This window comes from Desarmillaria tabescens, assembly GCF_030435595.1.
Source record: "Desarmillaria tabescens strain CCBAS 213 chromosome Unknown EV420scaffold_6, whole genome shotgun sequence".
NCBI lineage: Eukaryota > Fungi > Basidiomycota > Agaricomycetes > Agaricales > Physalacriaceae > Desarmillaria > Desarmillaria tabescens.
The window spans coordinates 438,816-455,057 of record NW_026848305.1 but is presented as its reverse complement, the minus strand read 5'-3'; the positions used below and the strand labels follow the sequence as shown (position 1 = coordinate 455,057).

General features: G+C 47.9%; 8 protein-coding genes across 8 annotated transcripts; 6 read left to right on the top strand and 2 right to left on the bottom strand.

Annotated features, from left to right (window-relative positions):
• Positions 1 to 110: 110 nt before the first annotated feature.
• On the top strand, positions 111 to 2,203 carry EV420DRAFT_1037420 (uncharacterized protein). The gene is made up of 5 exons (XM_060465456.1): positions 111 to 779; positions 833 to 1,093; positions 1,146 to 1,345; positions 1,396 to 1,657; positions 1,709 to 2,203. The coding sequence occupies exons 1-5, from the start codon at positions 284 to 286 to the stop codon at positions 1,963 to 1,965; spliced, it is 1,476 nt and encodes a 491-aa protein (XP_060335460.1). The 5' UTR covers positions 111 to 283; the 3' UTR covers positions 1,966 to 2,203.
• A 296-nt stretch (positions 2,204 to 2,499) lies between these two features.
• On the top strand, positions 2,500 to 5,749 carry EV420DRAFT_1637907 (DUF323 domain-containing protein; the record flags this gene model as incomplete). The annotated part of the gene is made up of 12 exons (XM_060476773.1): positions 2,500 to 2,798; positions 2,914 to 3,592; positions 3,641 to 3,659; positions 3,727 to 3,842; positions 3,895 to 4,290; positions 4,345 to 4,356; positions 4,406 to 4,447; positions 4,500 to 5,066; positions 5,122 to 5,324; positions 5,378 to 5,494; positions 5,543 to 5,582; positions 5,633 to 5,749. The coding sequence occupies 12 exons, from the start codon at positions 2,500 to 2,502 to the stop codon at positions 5,747 to 5,749; spliced, it is 2,607 nt and encodes an 868-aa protein (XP_060335459.1).
• A 708-nt stretch (positions 5,750 to 6,457) lies between these two features.
• On the top strand, positions 6,458 to 8,122 carry EV420DRAFT_1037382 (uncharacterized protein). Its single transcript, XM_060465455.1, has 5 exons — positions 6,458 to 6,749; positions 6,802 to 7,089; positions 7,144 to 7,181; positions 7,233 to 7,575; positions 7,624 to 8,122. Exons 1-5 carry the CDS (start codon positions 6,549 to 6,551, stop codon positions 7,927 to 7,929), a joined length of 1,176 nt encoding a protein of 391 aa, XP_060335458.1. The 5' UTR covers positions 6,458 to 6,548; the 3' UTR covers positions 7,930 to 8,122.
• Positions 8,123 to 8,631: 509 nt separating this feature from the next.
• On the top strand, positions 8,632 to 9,363 carry EV420DRAFT_1475828 (uncharacterized protein; the record flags this gene model as incomplete). The annotated part of the gene is made up of 3 exons (XM_060469294.1): positions 8,632 to 8,774; positions 8,858 to 9,140; positions 9,328 to 9,363. The coding sequence occupies 3 exons, from the start codon at positions 8,632 to 8,634 to the stop codon at positions 9,361 to 9,363; spliced, it is 462 nt and encodes a 153-aa protein (XP_060335457.1).
• A 116-nt stretch (positions 9,364 to 9,479) lies between these two features.
• Positions 9,480 to 10,074, top strand: EV420DRAFT_1037337 (uncharacterized protein). The gene is made up of 2 exons (XM_060465454.1): positions 9,480 to 9,615; positions 9,662 to 10,074. The coding sequence occupies exon 2, from the start codon at positions 9,707 to 9,709 to the stop codon at positions 9,989 to 9,991; it is 285 nt and encodes a 94-aa protein (XP_060335456.1). The 5' UTR covers positions 9,480 to 9,615; positions 9,662 to 9,706; the 3' UTR covers positions 9,992 to 10,074.
• A 1,283-nt stretch (positions 10,075 to 11,357) lies between these two features.
• Positions 11,358 to 12,732, bottom strand: EV420DRAFT_1037318 (uncharacterized protein). The gene is made up of 3 exons (XM_060465453.1): positions 12,323 to 12,732; positions 12,164 to 12,275; positions 11,358 to 12,101 (listed from the first exon to the last, which is right to left on the bottom strand). The coding sequence occupies exons 1-3, from the start codon at positions 12,514 to 12,516 to the stop codon at positions 11,391 to 11,393; spliced, it is 1,017 nt and encodes a 338-aa protein (XP_060335455.1). The 5' UTR covers positions 12,517 to 12,732; the 3' UTR covers positions 11,358 to 11,390.
• A 105-nt stretch (positions 12,733 to 12,837) lies between these two features.
• EV420DRAFT_1302603 (uncharacterized protein) lies at positions 12,838 to 14,694 on the top strand. Its single transcript, XM_060468422.1, has 5 exons — positions 12,838 to 13,055; positions 13,110 to 13,388; positions 13,441 to 13,478; positions 13,532 to 13,847; positions 13,901 to 14,694. Exons 1-5 carry the CDS (start codon positions 12,882 to 12,884, stop codon positions 14,207 to 14,209), a joined length of 1,116 nt encoding a protein of 371 aa, XP_060335454.1. The 5' UTR covers positions 12,838 to 12,881; the 3' UTR covers positions 14,210 to 14,694.
• EV420DRAFT_1515903 (fragmin60) lies at positions 14,695 to 16,159 on the bottom strand. Its single transcript, XM_060471912.1, has 5 exons — positions 16,044 to 16,159; positions 15,823 to 15,984; positions 15,652 to 15,772; positions 15,224 to 15,598; positions 14,695 to 15,171 (listed from the first exon to the last, which is right to left on the bottom strand). Exons 1-5 carry the CDS (start codon positions 16,110 to 16,112, stop codon positions 14,783 to 14,785), a joined length of 1,116 nt encoding a protein of 371 aa, XP_060335453.1. The 5' UTR covers positions 16,113 to 16,159; the 3' UTR covers positions 14,695 to 14,782.
• Positions 16,160 to 16,242: the final 83 nt, after the last annotated feature.

The following is a 16,242-nucleotide window of genomic DNA, read 5'->3' as shown; positions in this document are numbered from 1 at the left end:
CAAAGGAAAGGTTTTGTGTAATACTTTAAAAATTGCTGAAAGTCGCCCAGCGATCTTTGTTGAACAACAAATAACACCGGCTGAAAACAGGAGAGGAACAAGATTAAAGTGTTTCTATTCTCAGAGCTGTCAGGACCTTAAATCTCTCTAGCGAACAACTTAAGACCAGTGCTAAAAATAGAGCTACCACCTCAGGCCTCAGTTCTCACCTTACATATAAGGAAATGACGGAAATTGCGCAGCACCACCCTCTTCACCTCCGTTCACCACATGCACTTGGGCGATGTCAATTCGACGTCTATCCATCAGCTCGTCGGGCTCATCCTCTCCCGTCCTTTCCTCCCTTGACTCCTCCTCTGCCCTCATCCTCGTCCATGACGACGACGACGACGATAACACGCGTTACGACGACGACGACACAGATGCCCTCTTCGAAATCGGCAGGCCCTTCGTCCAGCCGCTGGAACCCTCGGTGGTGCTACTGTATTTGCTCTCGCCATTTCTGAAGCTTGGAGCGACGCTCCTGCCGTATACAGGGCTTCCTCTGAAATTGGGTCTTCCGGCACTGTTTTTGTTCGCAGTTTTGGCTGCGTTCATAAGGAGGATATGGTATATGCTCGCTCGATATACTCGGAAAGGCGATGTTGAGGATATTGTTTTGGATTCGTTTGCGAGGAGACGGGGAAGGGGGAAGGAGCGGCTCCGCAGTGTACTGCGAAGTGTTGTACGGGGAGGCACCGGTGCGCTCCGGGTTTTCCTTGCTGCTTTGTATATTCGTGGTGTGTTTCTACCAGTTGATTACGGGTTTTTGTACTCAAAACATGCGTCGCAGAATCTGCTGAGGTTCTCCTTCCTTTACTTCCTTCCGACCTACCATTTTCTCCCGAACCTGTCTTGTGCATTGGCATTGCAGTTGTCGTTCTGCCGTTCTGCCTTGCTCAGTCTCTTGCGTCCAAGCGAATCGTTTACTGTACCGGATTGTCTATCCTTACCTACATCCTTTGGCTCACACTTGTCGCTGTCGCGTATCACAAAGGGACGTTGAAAACGAACCCTAGCTGGACCAAGATGGGCTCTCTTTGGCAAGGAATCAGTGAGTAGTGTAACTTCATAAACATAGACCGGTTGTTGATGAAGGAGGATAGCCACCATTGCTTTCGCGTTTACGTCGTCGACTACGCTCTCTCTCTATGCCTCTTTGAAAGCTGGCATACCTTCCGTCACAACAGCTAAAAGACCGATATCACATTCATTTATGCCTCTTTCACTTATCTCTGTAGCCGTAGCCGTTCTTCTAACATTCCCGCTGATGATCTTTGCCTCTCCTCCGAGCCAGCTGCGCATTGTGAGTTTGCTTGTTATACCTAACCCTCACGTACTTACTCTTGCGTTCAGGAGGAAGAGTTTGGGTACCCTCTGGACCCGTACATCATATTCTTCAATTCGTTGACGCTGTTACTCACCGTCCCTTCTATACTCGTCACTTTACCGTCTCTTCCTATTCCAGAACGTGTCAGACAGTCGACCAACGTTCCACTATCTAAACTTGCCATTTTTGCACTCACGTCACTTCTATCCCTCGTTCCCGCCACAATATTCGCTGTCGTAAGCGATGTACTCCTGGCGTGTTGCCTCTCTAGCACATATATATTGCCAGGTACGTCTATTTCTAAGCTAGGTCCGCCCAGGGCTCAACTTCTCCATTTAGCGTTCTTGCATATCGTTATCCATTATTTCAAGCGACCTCTGTCAATCATTATGCCCTCAACACCAAGCCCTTACCACCGCAGCGGAGAGGACTCGCCGTCGTCACACGACGAGCTTCTCCAGCGGAAAGAGCGGGCTCTCCAACGGAGTCAGACACGGAAGCGTATTATTTGGGATATGGGCGTATGGGTGCTTCTGCTGCCTGTTGGAGGTGGGGGTTTTCTCTGGGCCTTTGGACATCTTGCTGGAAAGTGGTAGTACAGAATTTCTTGGGTATTTTTTATATGGACTGTCACAGTGGCATCTTCTTGATTTCTCCGAACGACTTGCTTCCGCAGGTTTGTTTCTGCTGCCGGCAATTTGTAGTATCAGCAGGTCTTCCTCTTGCTTTGTTTTATAATGCACTCTTACCAATCGGGTCCGAATCCGCCGGTACCCGCGCTTCTTTCGGCGCTATGACGTCTCCACCGCCCTCTAAATGCCAGTGCGGCCCTCTAGAGCGGGGTCTGTTTCCAACGTTCTGGTTGCTTTACCAATCTTCGCCGGGGTGTTCATTCTTATTGGCAAAAGCTGCCTTTTTATATCGACTGTTCCTCCCAGGCCTGTGCGTACTGACAAAGCGTGCGTGCACTCTTTACTCATCTGCTGGTCTCCTAAGTCAAATTAGCGCTTTAGACAGTGATGTCATTGGTTGGTAGTGATCGACGTGCATCGGTTTGAAGACGACGACCCCGTGCTCTCCTCTTTGTATATAAACTTAACACTGTTCTACCCTTTTCTTCCACCCTTATTATGCCTTCCAGCAATATCGTCAATGTCCACAGCCAGGCCGCCAATGTACAGGCCATTCGCCAGGCCATTGTCGATGGCCTTGACCGACCTACAGGCCAAAAGCAGTTGCCTACACTGCTCCTGTACGACGAACGTGGGCTGAGACTCTACGACGATATTACTACCGAGGTTCCCGAGTACTACCTCTTTGGCGCCGAGGAGGAAATCCTCAAGACAAAGGCGGACGAAATCGTCCGGATCATGCACGGCGGCGGCGGTGGCGTCCAGCCTGACGAAGTCGTCCTTGAGCTTGGGTCTGGGTGAGTACTATCAGGCGGTCGCGTTTCAATATTGTACTCGGTCATCTGATGATGGCTCGACACGCTTTGCTTCTTCCGAGCAATTGAATGGTGGCTCATGCTCCTTGTATTTTAGTTCATTGCGTAAAACGTCTCATATACTACGGGGTCTCGCTGAATTGGTCCAAGACGGGAGTACACCGGCTAGTCGTCCACCAATCACGTACTATGCTCTGGATCTTGAGGAGCGCGAATTGGAGCGTACGCTTGGAGATATTGCCAAGTCGGATGTAGGGAAGCTTCTTCAAGGGAAAGTGAAGACCAACGGCATGTGGGGCACATATGATGACGGACTTAAATTCGTGGAGGCTGGTGGCTTGAGGTCCATCCCTTCCCAGGCTTCTATCATGGAGAGCCGTTTCTCTCGAGGTTTGAAACTTGACGCCAGAGACGTTTCACCCAACTCGGTTATTTCGTCTGATTCATCCGCAACAGAATCTATGGAATCAGAATCTCCGCCGTCCACGCCAGGCGATATTCAGCCCCCATTGCATTTGCTCTTCCTTGGTTCGTCCTTGGGAAACTTTTCGCGTCATGCGGGCGCCGGCTTCCTGCGATCTCTTCCGTTGCGTTCGGGCTCAGGAGATACGCTTCTCCTGGGTCTGGATCATGACAACGCCAAGGAGGTCATCGAAGAGGCGTACAACGACCGGGCAGGCTATACGAGGAAATTCATCATGAACGGTTTGCGAGGGGCAGGAAAGGCGTTAGGAAATGAAGACCTATTTGACCCGGAAAAGTGGTCGTACGTGAATGTAAGTCATTCACTTCGTCATTCGTGACCGTTCACACCCGTCAATTAGAACTACGACGAATCAGAACGTGAGTTCTTTAATTCTTTTGCGTCTTCAATTGCTTCCATCTCTCATGCCTACCTATCTATTCATAGGTCGACATGAGGCGTTCTTTCAATGTCGAGCGGAACATATTGTACGCGATCCCGCGACCGCAGCCGAGTTCCACTTTTTGGAAGATGAATTAGTCAAGATCGAAGAATCATTCAAGGTCCCGTGCTGATTTGCTGCGACGTTGCATAACTCTCATTGTTCCTTTCTAGTTTTCCGACCAGGACGCCTATATCTTGTTCACCGAAAGTAATCTTCGCCCCATTCAACGATGGTCTGACAGTAGCTCGCGGTATTCACTCTGGCTTTTGGAACGACCTCCATTTATATTCCCCTTGCTGAGCTCTCCTGGTTCTGAGGAAAACGCAGTCGGCCGGAATTCATTTTCGACTTCTCCTTTTGGTGTACCCTCTCCCCAGGATTGGCAGTATCTATGGCATTCATGGGATCTCATTACGCGTAAAATGATCCCCCCATCGATGCTCTATCAAAAGCCGATCGATTTACGACACATTTGTTTGTTCTACCTGGGGCATATACCCACTTTTCTTGATATCCACCTATCCAAACTCCTAGAGGAGCCCCACACCGAGCCTGAAGGCTTCAAGGTACGTCGAAATCTTTATGAGCAACCGATCTTCGACAATAATGTAATGTTACAGTACATATTTGAGGTAACATTGTCTCTACCTCGAACCGTTCTCCACAACTAACTCCTCGTAGCGCGGAATTGATCCCATCGTTGATGATCCATCCATATGCCATGTATGTCCATCTTTCATTCACAAAGCTCCAACGCTGATTGTTGCTTGTTCAGCCTCATTCGGAAGTTCCAACCGAGGAAAAGGATTGGCCCAACCTGAACTCTATACTTCTCTTCCAGGATCGCGTCAGAGAAAGACTGTTGAGTCTGTACCGAGATGTGGAAACTGGAAAGAAGGTTTTGACCAGAAAAATGGGACGGGTCCTATTTATGACCTATGAACATGAGGCCTTACATGCAGAGACGCTACTCTACATGCTACTCCAGCGCGCCGGAACTGGCACACTCCCTCCTCCCGGCTTCGCGATACCTGACTGGGAGTCTCTGTCACAGAAGTGGGCTGCTGATCCAAAGCCCTCCTCCCCTACTGTCACGCTTGGTCCTGCTACAGTTACCCTAGGTCACGACGATGTGGAAGCAGAAGATGCCCAAGCGAGCGATGTGGCGACCCATGAATACGGCTGGGATAACGAACACCCGACGCGGCAAGTACATGTGAAAGAGTTCCGGATCGAGTGGCGGCCCGTTACCAATGGAGAATTTTATGAGTTTTACAAGTCAGGAGATGGAAAGGACATCCAGGTGCCCGCCAGTTGGGTGCAAGTCGCCGGAGCTATCCAGGTGTGTTCTTGTTGGACAAGCTATTCTGCATCGTTTCTGAGCTTTTCGATACTAGGTTCGTACGTTGTATGGTCCTGTTCCGATGAACGTTGCATACAACTGGCCCGTGATTGCGTCGTACAATGATCTGTCTAGATATGCTCTTGTGAAGGGCGGCCGTTTACCCACCGAGCCTGAACTTCGTCTATTTTATGATAAATTCGAAGCAGGCTACGAAGGTGGCGCAAATGTTGGTTTCCGGAACTGGCATCCCACTCCGTAGGGTACTTCCTCTTGTCGTGAAACTGCTTATTAACAGAAATGTTCGACAGAGCCACTACTGGCGGAGAAAGAGATGGTAGTAGAGGCAGCAATGGTGGTGTTTGGGAGTGGACCTCGACGCTATTTGATAAATACGACGGGTTTGTTCCGTCTACGCTCTACCCGGGGTGTGTCAGCTCATCCTCGCGGATAATGTCTCTGATCCATTCCGATAGGTACTCGATGGATTTCTTTGACGGAGCCCATCAGGTTGTGGTACGTGCATATGATTTCTTTTGGGGGAAAATGAAATTAAAAAGTTTCAGTTGGGCGGTTCGTATGCTACCATCCCAAGAATAGCGTCGCGTCGCTCCGTTCGGAACTGGTATCAGCGCAACTATCCCTACCCTTGGGTCGGTGGGCGTGTCGTGTATGATATGTAAAAGCTGTAAGAACTCAAGTTGAAGTCAAAAAAAGTCAATGTAGTATAGCTGTATCACCGAACCGTATCATCTCTTCGATTGCATAGAAAGCGAATATCTCATATTTGCGCTGTGATAGTCAAATTAAACAAACAAAAAAGTAGGAAGTGGTACCTTCTACGCTGCGAAGTTGAGAACAGCGTTCAAACCGTGACCAGGAGACAGTGACAACATTTTTCTATCGAAACTAGCTTATTTTTCAGTAAGCTCACCTAGATAGATAGCATAATAACGAGCGAGATGAATCGGATACAGCAGAAGCCAAATAACAAGTTGGAAAGTTACTTCGGCCGCAAGAACCGAACTCCGGAGCTTCAGGGCCGGGACACTGCGTGCACGGAAATTAAACTTTGCTCAAGTCTTACTCTATCTCATACTTTTCCCTCCTTCATACATATGCGACCACTTATAAAAGTCGTGGCTGATCTTGCAGTCCCACACAACAAAATCAGTGTCATATGCCTTGACCTGGCCTTGTTTTAGAAACTCCTTGGTGAGGAGCAGCTCATCAAGAATCTACACAAAACTGATCCCATAATAAAGCTGTCCATGCGGTCGGACCTCAAGTACAAGACCATAAGAGTGGTAGTCACGTAAGTTTAGGACTAAGCAAAAGTTCTAGGTCGGAGTTAACGCCGGTTAACCGGAGGTCGCTTTGAAGACATTTGAAGTTCATGAAACAATGACAGGAAGGGCGACAGAGGGCTTCAGGGCCGGATCGTGACCAGAATTTGCAGCACTGCAACGTGCTCCCGTAATCATGAACGCCGGTGTCACAACGTTGGGGGATGGCGAGGGCCCTGAAACCCTACTTGACAGCGAGACCTTTTGGCGCGACCATACCATATGGCTGAAAGAATGCGGTTACGAATTACGGCCACGCTTTCGACTGGGATGGGTGGCATCGTGGATTGGGACGAAGAAAGAATGGTTCGAATGCGAAGATGGTAAATGGTCAATGGTATGAACGGAAATATTCTCGTGCTTTCCTGTCTTTAAAGTGGATTTCATAGCGTAGCTTCGCTTTCATGGATGCAAAAGATACGTCTACTGGGCAAATCGTTGGCATGAAAATTATAAGGCATGAAGATAATCCAAAAGAGCTGGCTATCGGGACATTTTTCACCAGTGAAGAAAAGTCCTCAGATCATCGTAATCATTGTGTTCCCATTCTTCGAACGCTACCGATTCCAGATGAGGAAGGGCACGTCATCATAGTGATGCCATACCTACGACCATGGTACGATCCCAAGTTCAAGACCATTGGCGAGGGTGTTCAATTCTTCAGGGAGATGCTTGAGGTGAGTTATTCCAGACCTGAACTTCGCGTGCAGAGTTCCTCATGTACTCTGTAGGGACTCCAGTTCATTCATGAAAACAATGTTGCTCATCGGTCAGTCTCGTTATTATGAACATCGCCCAACTTATCAAGATAAATACTCAGTGATGGAGGGTTTACAAATATCATGATGGATGCGACGCACATGTACGGGCCAGACAGTTTTCACCCCCGCGATAGGAAGCTGAAATACGACTTCTCCGGGCGTGCGCGACATCGCTCACGTACTGAACAGCCTCCGAGATACTACTTCATTGATTTTGGACTTTCGATTCTCTATAAACCTGACGAACTGCCGGCCACCGTGCGCGCACTAGAAGGAGGGGACAAATCAGTCCCTGAGTTTCTAGCTGATAATCCAGATTGGATGAAGAGAACGCTAAAGCACGATCCATTTGCTGTCGACGTTTACTATCTTGGCAATGCATTCAGAGCCTTTCTTTGCAAGGTATGCACTGCTCTCTGTTCATTTGCGCAAACCTGAAGCTTTTTTTAGGGAATCAAGGCAGATCATAAACTCAGTGAAAGAGAGCTCCTTCGGATGAGAGGGTTTGAGTTTATGGAACCTCTGATAACCGCGATGACTGAGCCAAATCCGGTAAAGCGCATTAAAATCGGCGATGCTATCGAAAAATTTGCACTTATCGAGAAGGGTCTCAGTGCGATGACTTTGAGATCCAGAGTCGTCTATAGCACAGACTCCATAATTTTTCGACCCTTCAAGGCTGCTGGTCACTGGGTGTGGACTTTGGGGCTCATTGCACGAGGAATACCAGCCATTCCTACACCTTCGCCGCAATAAATCCTTGCCTATTCGAGCTCTCTTGTCTCTCGCTGCCCCTTCTCCTGCTCTGCATCTATCTGCATATCAGAATATATTTCTTTTTTTCTTGCTCTGGCCGCCTCCAAGAGCTGGTGCCTGGTGTCCGCCTTCCCTATTGTGACTAATAAGCTGGTTTATTACGTATCCTAGTCGTACCTCATTCTCACACCATATCCCTCCCGTGCTTGAATCAACGATGAACAACAATACGAGGTGACAATGGGGCAGTGACGCGCCCTGACCGAATGATCGGCATCTTCTGGATATCTCCATTGTGGTCGCTTGTAAGTACTTCTAGTATTCTGTTGAGACCGCAGGGTTTGTATGCATTATTCTCACGATGGACTGAGGGCTAGGGATCTGTATCAATACAATACGGTCCATTGAAGCCGTGTGATTGTGGACCCACAGCTTGTGTGTGCATTGTTCCATCTAACGAGAGTGAAGCCTGGGGCACCTACCAATTTTCCCGCATATCTAGTTGTCGCTGTATGACTGGGTCTTTTCTCCAAGTGCAGTAGCTGTAGTGAAGATATACAAGAGCGCCTACGGCAAGCATTATCATTCTGGGCCTTCAGGAATCTTATCTCCATTATGACCCTAACCGGACATAACTGGGGGCATAACCGGGCCATGTGTGACCGTCAGTCTCCGTCAGTTCGTTGCCAAAATACCATTGCAATGGTCCACGGCGTCGACATACTAATCCCAGGCGAAGTCTTTTGGTGCGACCATTCTGCACGGTTGAAAGAGTGTGGTTATGAGCTCCGGCGGCGCTTCCAGCCTGACTGGGCCCCTTCATGGATAGGCGCCAAGAAGGACTCGTATTTTTGTGAAGACAGTTGATGTTTCGTGGTACGAGAAGCAGGGCTTTTTGCAGCTAAGATACTCAGATACCTCAGTGCAGCGGTATTTACATGGACGCAAAGGATACTTCCACCGGACAAATTGTTGCGATGAAAATTATCGTACACGAAGACTCACCAGACGAATTGGCCATAGGTACCCTTCTCAGCAGCGGAGAAAGGTCTTCAAATAACCGAAATCATTGCGTTTCCATCCTTCGTACACTTCCCATCCCCAACCGGGAAGGGGAGGTTATCATTGTAATGCCGTATCTACGAGCACGGTACGACCTCAAGTTCAAAGCCATCGGTGAGGGAGTCAAGTTCTTCAAAGAAATGCTCGAGGTGCGTCATGGAACGCGGAAGTTGTGATCAGTAACTCTCAACTGACTGACTTTCAGGGACTCCAATTCCTTCATGAAAATCACGTTGTGCATTGGTTGGTCTCTTCTATACATATTACCACTCATCTTGTTCATTTCGTCAATTCGGTGACGGCAGATTCATGAATACTATGATGGATGCTACACAGATGTACGGGCCAGATAGCTTTCATCCTCAAGAATAAGAGATGAAATACGACTTTTCCGGTCGCGCACCAAACGACCTCCACAATACTATTTCATCGATTTTGGATGATTGTCCATTCATTATAAACCCGACGATCTTCCGGCTACTACATGTGCAGTCATTGAAGGCGACAAGAGTGTCCCTGAATTCCTCGCAGACAATCCAGATCCAAACCAGGACGTCAAAGCATGATCCATTCGCTGTCGATGTTTACTACCTCGGAAAAGCATTTAGAGCTTTTCTCCGCTGAGTAAGTTTGGGTCTTCGTTTTCTTTAACAGCTCTGACGTCTCTTAGGGAGTTGCATCAAAGGACAAACTCAATGAAAAGAAGCTCCGAGGGATGAGAGGTTTTGAGTTCATAGAACCTCTTATAGCCGCTATGACCGACCTAGATCCGGTAAAGCGCATCAAGATCGATGAAGCGGTGAAAAGACTCACGGACATCGTGATCGGTCTTGATGTGATGACTTTGAGATCCAGAGTTGTCTATAACGTCGAGTTCACCATTCTTCGTCCTTTTAAGGCTGTTAGTCACTGGGTGTGGACTCTGGGGCTCATTGCACGGAAAATACCGGCCAATTCCTCAGCCTTCGCAGCGGTAAATCCTTGTTTCTCTTGCTCTTGATTTTGTTCTTTACTTCTGTTCCTGATTCTGCTCTACACCTATTTACCTCTTGGAATGTATGTTCTTTTTTCCCACTTCGCCCTCTCGTCCGGGGATATCTCTGAGGCTTCACGGCGGTGTCTGGTGTCCGGCTCTCTTCTTTTCTAGTCACCAAGTCAACAAGCGTCTATCCTAAGCGGCAGCCGTACCTTACTCTCACACAGCCCTCTCTCGCCTGATTACACCTGATGATCAACACCAATACGAGGTGAAGAATGGTAAGACCACGTCGAGTCCTGACCGAATGATCGGTATTCTCTGGATATCTCCATTGTGGGCGCTTGTGCTTTTGTTCTGCCGGGGTCTTAGGACATGTACACATAATTTCGGTGATGGGCCGATGTCTAGGGACCTTTGTTAATACAATACCATCAAATGTGGACCTACAGCCTGTACGCGCTTTGTTTTACTTACTGAGCAGCCCATTGTGATGCTCCTAATGCATTCCCTGTGTGTCTAGTCGTCACTCTACTACGACCGGGTCCTTTCTTCGAACCCATTTTCTCTAGTGCCTACGGCAACGGTATCATCTTTCCAGGCTTCGTTCAATACTCGTAGTCGACTTCCCTATGGCAAGAATACAAGACACACCTCGGCCATACCGCAGCCTACTTCCTCCGTTTCAATTCATATGCTAATTAATTGCATATCCCTTCTCTCTCTTCGCCTTGTCTTATTCTCTTATTTAGCCACTGGTTGCGCCAAATGATTCAATGGATACTATTCCTTACAGCGCGAACTCAAGAATCCGGCACTTTGTTTTCAGAGGTGTTCAGTATGGCTTGACTCTCGCGTACGAGCCTGGTACGATACTAGAATTGGACTGTCGTTCGTGGGAGCTTCTCACTGAAACTAATATGAAAGGTCTGCGTGTATTCACAAGTTAAGCGCGGAATTTCGGGGTGTGCTAGACAAAGATGCTCCCATGGGGGCTTCTAAGCGAACCCAGTAGTCATATTGACGATGCGTTCAGAATCTTCAAATTTGGCATAGACTCACGTGAACTTAATACCAAATAATTCAGGGTCCAAATGAGCTGGGAGTAGTCCGGTCTTTATCCCTACTAGCTGACCACCAAAACGAATGAAGGCGGAATAAACGGCTTGAACTGCGTGGACTTTACAGTGGACCGCCGAGTGAGCACCGTCGGTTCAGCGACTCGTGTTTTATGTAATAAATATTTCCCAAGATGTTGCTACAAAAATGATATATTGATACATATGTTGAATACAATACTGTATCTGTAACAACGGAAGCTAATTGACTAATTGAGCGTGCCATCAGTGAAACGACAAACGACTCACTTCCACTACGAAGTCCCATTGGCCTTCAAGCTTCAAGCTGGGCCGAGTCGGTGATGTCAAGAATCTCGAATTGCACCAGCAATCGCAGAAACGGCAGAGGCAACGCTATTTACCATCTGTATAGCCTGTGTAGTCGCAGCACCTCCGAAACAACCAGCGGAATCCTCGGCGCTATGCGGCTCCGTTGACAGCCCTGTGGAAGGTTGAGTGCAAGGGTTCGCAGTAGCACCGAGTTTATCGGAAAGCGCTGACGTTTCGGTCACGACATTCGGTGGAACCACGCCGCTATTGGGCAAGTGGGCCGTCTGGCTAGTGTCATTCTCGCCAAGAGAAAGCCGGTATATAGTGGAAACATCTGAATCCTCTGAAGAGAAGTCGATCAACATGCCTTCTCGCTGACCTAGGTCATGCTGAGGTACGTCGGAAAAATTGATCAAGTCCCCATCCAGGATAAGGCCTTCAAGTTCACTGAGTGGGCCAGAAGTCTGCGTATCCCCTTTCGAAGGAGTCATGACGGGATAATGTAAGGGGAGAGAAGTCGTCGAAAGGTTCAGTGGCATAGTTGACGAGGTCGTTTCCATCAAAGTCGACGAACCCGACGGAAGAGTCTGTATCGTGCCTGAGGTCTGAGTGTGTCCAGACTCCTCCCTCGTGGTGGATCGACATTCTTCTTCAGTGGAGCTGGCCTTGAGTTCAGCCTGCTCCTCAGCCAGACGCTCCTGAGCCGACGCCAGATAAGCGGCCACCAGATACTTTCGGGATGTTGCCTGGACAAATGGAATGGATGATCAGTACACAGATCAGTGACAATTCAGGAAAATGGACTTACAAAAATTTCCTCACAATGAGTCTCAACCCGTTCCCGTACAGTGGTAAACGCCGACCTGTTTTTCCAATGCCCCCACCGACTCTTGTGGAGACATGCTATATCTTTCGCCAACCTTTGTTCCCAGTTAACTTGATTTCAAAATGAAAGAGATAAACATACAGCTCATGTTCTGTACATATAGTTACCCCCACACTAGGGGGGATGACAGAGGCCGCGTTCATGTACTGGCCTTGCGCGCGGTCCATTTCAAGAAATAAGCTCTTGACTTTCTTCTTTGGTGACACGATAATGTACCACTTGACGAGGTAGGCAACGCCCACAGCAGCATACGTGGAGGCACCAGCGTCAATCATTGTAGAAATAGAAGTGGACGGACTATGAAGTTGGAATACGGTTCCAACTCGCCATCCTTATTGCTTTAAAAAGTCGACGCTGCGCCAGGATCAGAATCCCGTTGCCAAGTTGACATTGATCCTTGTTATCATAATAGTTCGACGGATGTATTACTCATCGAGACGCCGGTTCGCAGTATACTGAATGAAGCCTTGTAAATTTCACGAAGGTTTCACGTATGGACGTGGGATAATCAAGGGACGTTCAAGGCCCAGCTCGATCGATCCGATCTGAGGGTGTCAGAGGTCTTGGTCATCGTGTTATTGTTTTGAATTTCGTATCATCATGTAATTCCTTTCTTCCCTCTTTCCTTCGCCAACACACAATGTCTGGTCATGACGGGAAACTGACGATCACTGAGATATTCTGGCGGGACCATTGCACATGGCTCGAAGAATACGGCTACAAATTGCGACCTCGCTTTCAACCAGACTGGACGCCATCTTGGACAGGGACAAACAAACTGTCCATGGTATGTGAGGACAGTCAACGGGAAGTTGTTAGTTTGTCTAACTATTTCACTTAATGATGCTCATGAGGGGTATACTTGTAGCGCTCCTACAATTTTATGGATGCTATGGATCTGTCCTCTGGAAAGGTGGTCGCGCTGAAGCTCATCAGACATCTGGATAACCCTCATGAACTGGAAATCGGCACCTTTCTGTCCAACTCTACGGATCCTCGTAACCATTGTGTTCCAATCCTTCGAATGCTACCCGTCCCAAATGAGGACAATCACACCATTATTGTTATGCCATACCTACGACCATGGCATGACCCCCCGTTCAGGACTGTAGGCGAAGGCATTCAGTTCTTCAAAGAGATGCTTGAAGTGCGTTGTATATCGTATGTACCAGGCAAAGGCATCTCATATCCAGCTTCAGGCACTTCAGTTCCTTCACCATCATAATATTGCGCATCGGTGAAGTCCCTAAAACTTCAAAGATATACAGTCTATGCTAAAACTTGCTGCAGCGACGGGGGATACACGAACATCTTCATGGATGCTACGGATATGTTCCCAGATAGCTTTCACCCCCAGCGTCGGGATCTGAAATACGACTATTCCGGCCCTGCATCGTACTACCGGCGCACAGAACGGCCACCAAAATATTACTTTATCGATTTCGGTCTGTCAAATCGTTACAACGCGGATGATCTCCCAGTTGTAGAGCCTGTTCTTGGAGGCGATCAAACGGTACCAGAGGCCATCGACATAACGTCAATGTGCGACCCATTTGCTGTCGATATATATTATCTTGGCAATGCGCTGAGAGCCTTCCTTCCCGAGGTTGGTTACACTCATCGAAAACCTGCAGCCACAACTTACGTTCAGCGCTCTAGGGTACCACTGCGGACTACAAGATTCGAAAAGGGCTCCGAGGAATGAAGTCGTTTGGTTTTATGAAGCCTCTTGTAATGGCTATGGTAGAACCTGACCCTGCAAAGCGCATCAAGATCGACGAAGCTGTTGAAAGATTTACGGCTATCGAGAATGGCCTTAGTGCGACGACGCTGCGAGGCCGAGTTGTTTATAGCAGCGAACCTTTTGTCCTGCGCCCATTCAGAGCTGTCAGTCACTGGGTGTGGACTCTGAAGCTAATTGCACGAGGAGTTCCTGCTGTTCCTCATCAGAGTGCTTCACCTCACTGAATCCACCATTCTTGATCTTGCTTGTTATTACTTCTGTTTCGCTTAAAGGAATATACGTAACTCTACTATCTACTCGACATCTTTGGCAACTTTAATTCTCTGATTGAGGCAATGGCGACAGTGTTCGGTATCTGGCATCCTTTCCTCGACCTCCTTCAACTAGGATCTTTGCTCATCATTTCCATCGATTTGACTAAAAAAGTGTCTGGAAATGTTCTCAGGTTCAATGCTGCGTCGATGACATGAAAAACATGACCGGGTCGTGCACTGCGTCAAAAAACTTGATCCTTTCTATGCCGACTGTGGTTCGAAGAACCTGACGCCATTCGGAATAATGATACCGCTCCTAGTCTATAACTTACCGAGCTCTCGTGGTCTTGGGCGCACGCCGCGCACCTTTGACTCGTTTGCAGAAGGGTAGCGGGTGATGCCTCTTTCATCTCATTTATTTGTTATATCATAATTGTCCACAATTCATGTGATTCAATGCTCTCATCAGGAAGATACTGGCATAATTGTTCAGTCTCAGAAACACAGTTCTAGGGATCAACATATCGGTCGAGGTACGTAAGTTCAAACTGTTACAACTTTAAGAAACATGTCGCTTTCCTCTCCCTCCCTCATCTTAATAATGGGTACATGGGCTGCAGGAAAATGCTTCTGGTGAAGATATCTCTGAGCGTATTGAGGGGCTAGCTTGCGTTCAGCCAACGACGCAGATTTTCCAATCCAAACATAGACCGCTGGATGATGAGAATCGTGAGAATCATCCAGCAGAAAAGTGTCGGATGAAGACAGTGACGCTGATGTGGGTGGCTCAACGCCTTCAAATACGACAGAACCGGATGCATCTGATAACCTGAATAATGCTCGGGGACCACTATCGCTAGTATCAGGTTGCCGGAGCGTCGTCCCTTCTCCAAATTCGTTCAGGAATATACCGGCACCCGAACCGCCTTCATCTACAGCAACCTTTCAGTTTTCGCTACAGGCATAGTAAAAGAACTCAGATACCGAATACCGTAAGCTCGGGCTGCCCTCCTCTCTTGTCAACTATATTCCTAACGAATTCAGCTGCTCTGAACCTTTCTTTCCCAGCGCTATCCTTGGTATTGAACTGCCACACTTTTGTCCCCTTATCCAGGACATACACGTCGCCTTTGATTAGACTAGATGAATGTGCGGGGACTTGGCGAATAACAAGATTGTTTTCTGTGGTGAAAGATATGTGATATAAGATTCGTAAGTCAAGGGAAGGGGGGTCAACGATGTGTCGGAAGCCACTTTCTATTCCCCCGTGGAGACAAACGAAATGACGAAAGTAGGAGAGAAAACGAGATGATTCGTACCCTTGGACTTCACGATACTGGACAGGTACGCCATGTAGATCTAGTATCAACGTTAATATCGAAGGACAGTCTTGACTAACTGAATGAATTTACAGTCATCCAGTTCGACGGTCTTGTATGCGGCTGTGCCAGCCTCATCTTGAGACGTTTCCTCTCCAAGCCAAAAGTGAAGATCATACGACAAGGTTTCAGAATCGGGGTTCTTTTTGTAAGTCTAGATTCAGGGATGAGCGTTCGGTACTTCCCACAGTCGCTCACACCTACGTGCAACACAATATATGAATCTCCATCATAGAATTCACCATTGACTTCTCTGAAGACAATCCGGAACTGTTCAATCCTCCACACTTCGATACCTGGTCTCGCTCCTGCACTCTTCCACGCGGGCTCTGTATCACCAGCATGCTCTCGGACGCGTTTCTCCAACTTTTAAACCATTGTGGGTTACTATGTGATAATGTTCAGTCCTTGACAAAATAACATACGTCGGAGCCTAGGAGCGCAATGTTAGAGTCCTTGATATCATATTTTGGTGGTTTGGTTAAATGGGCCATCAAGGTTGTAATTAGGTTGAACGACAGAAAGTAAATTGAAAGATAGATATCGTTTTGCGTGATCATCGATAATCCCTGTCACCCATCAAAGTTGACGTCATGTTGTAGGACAGCGAATTGAAGGACGACG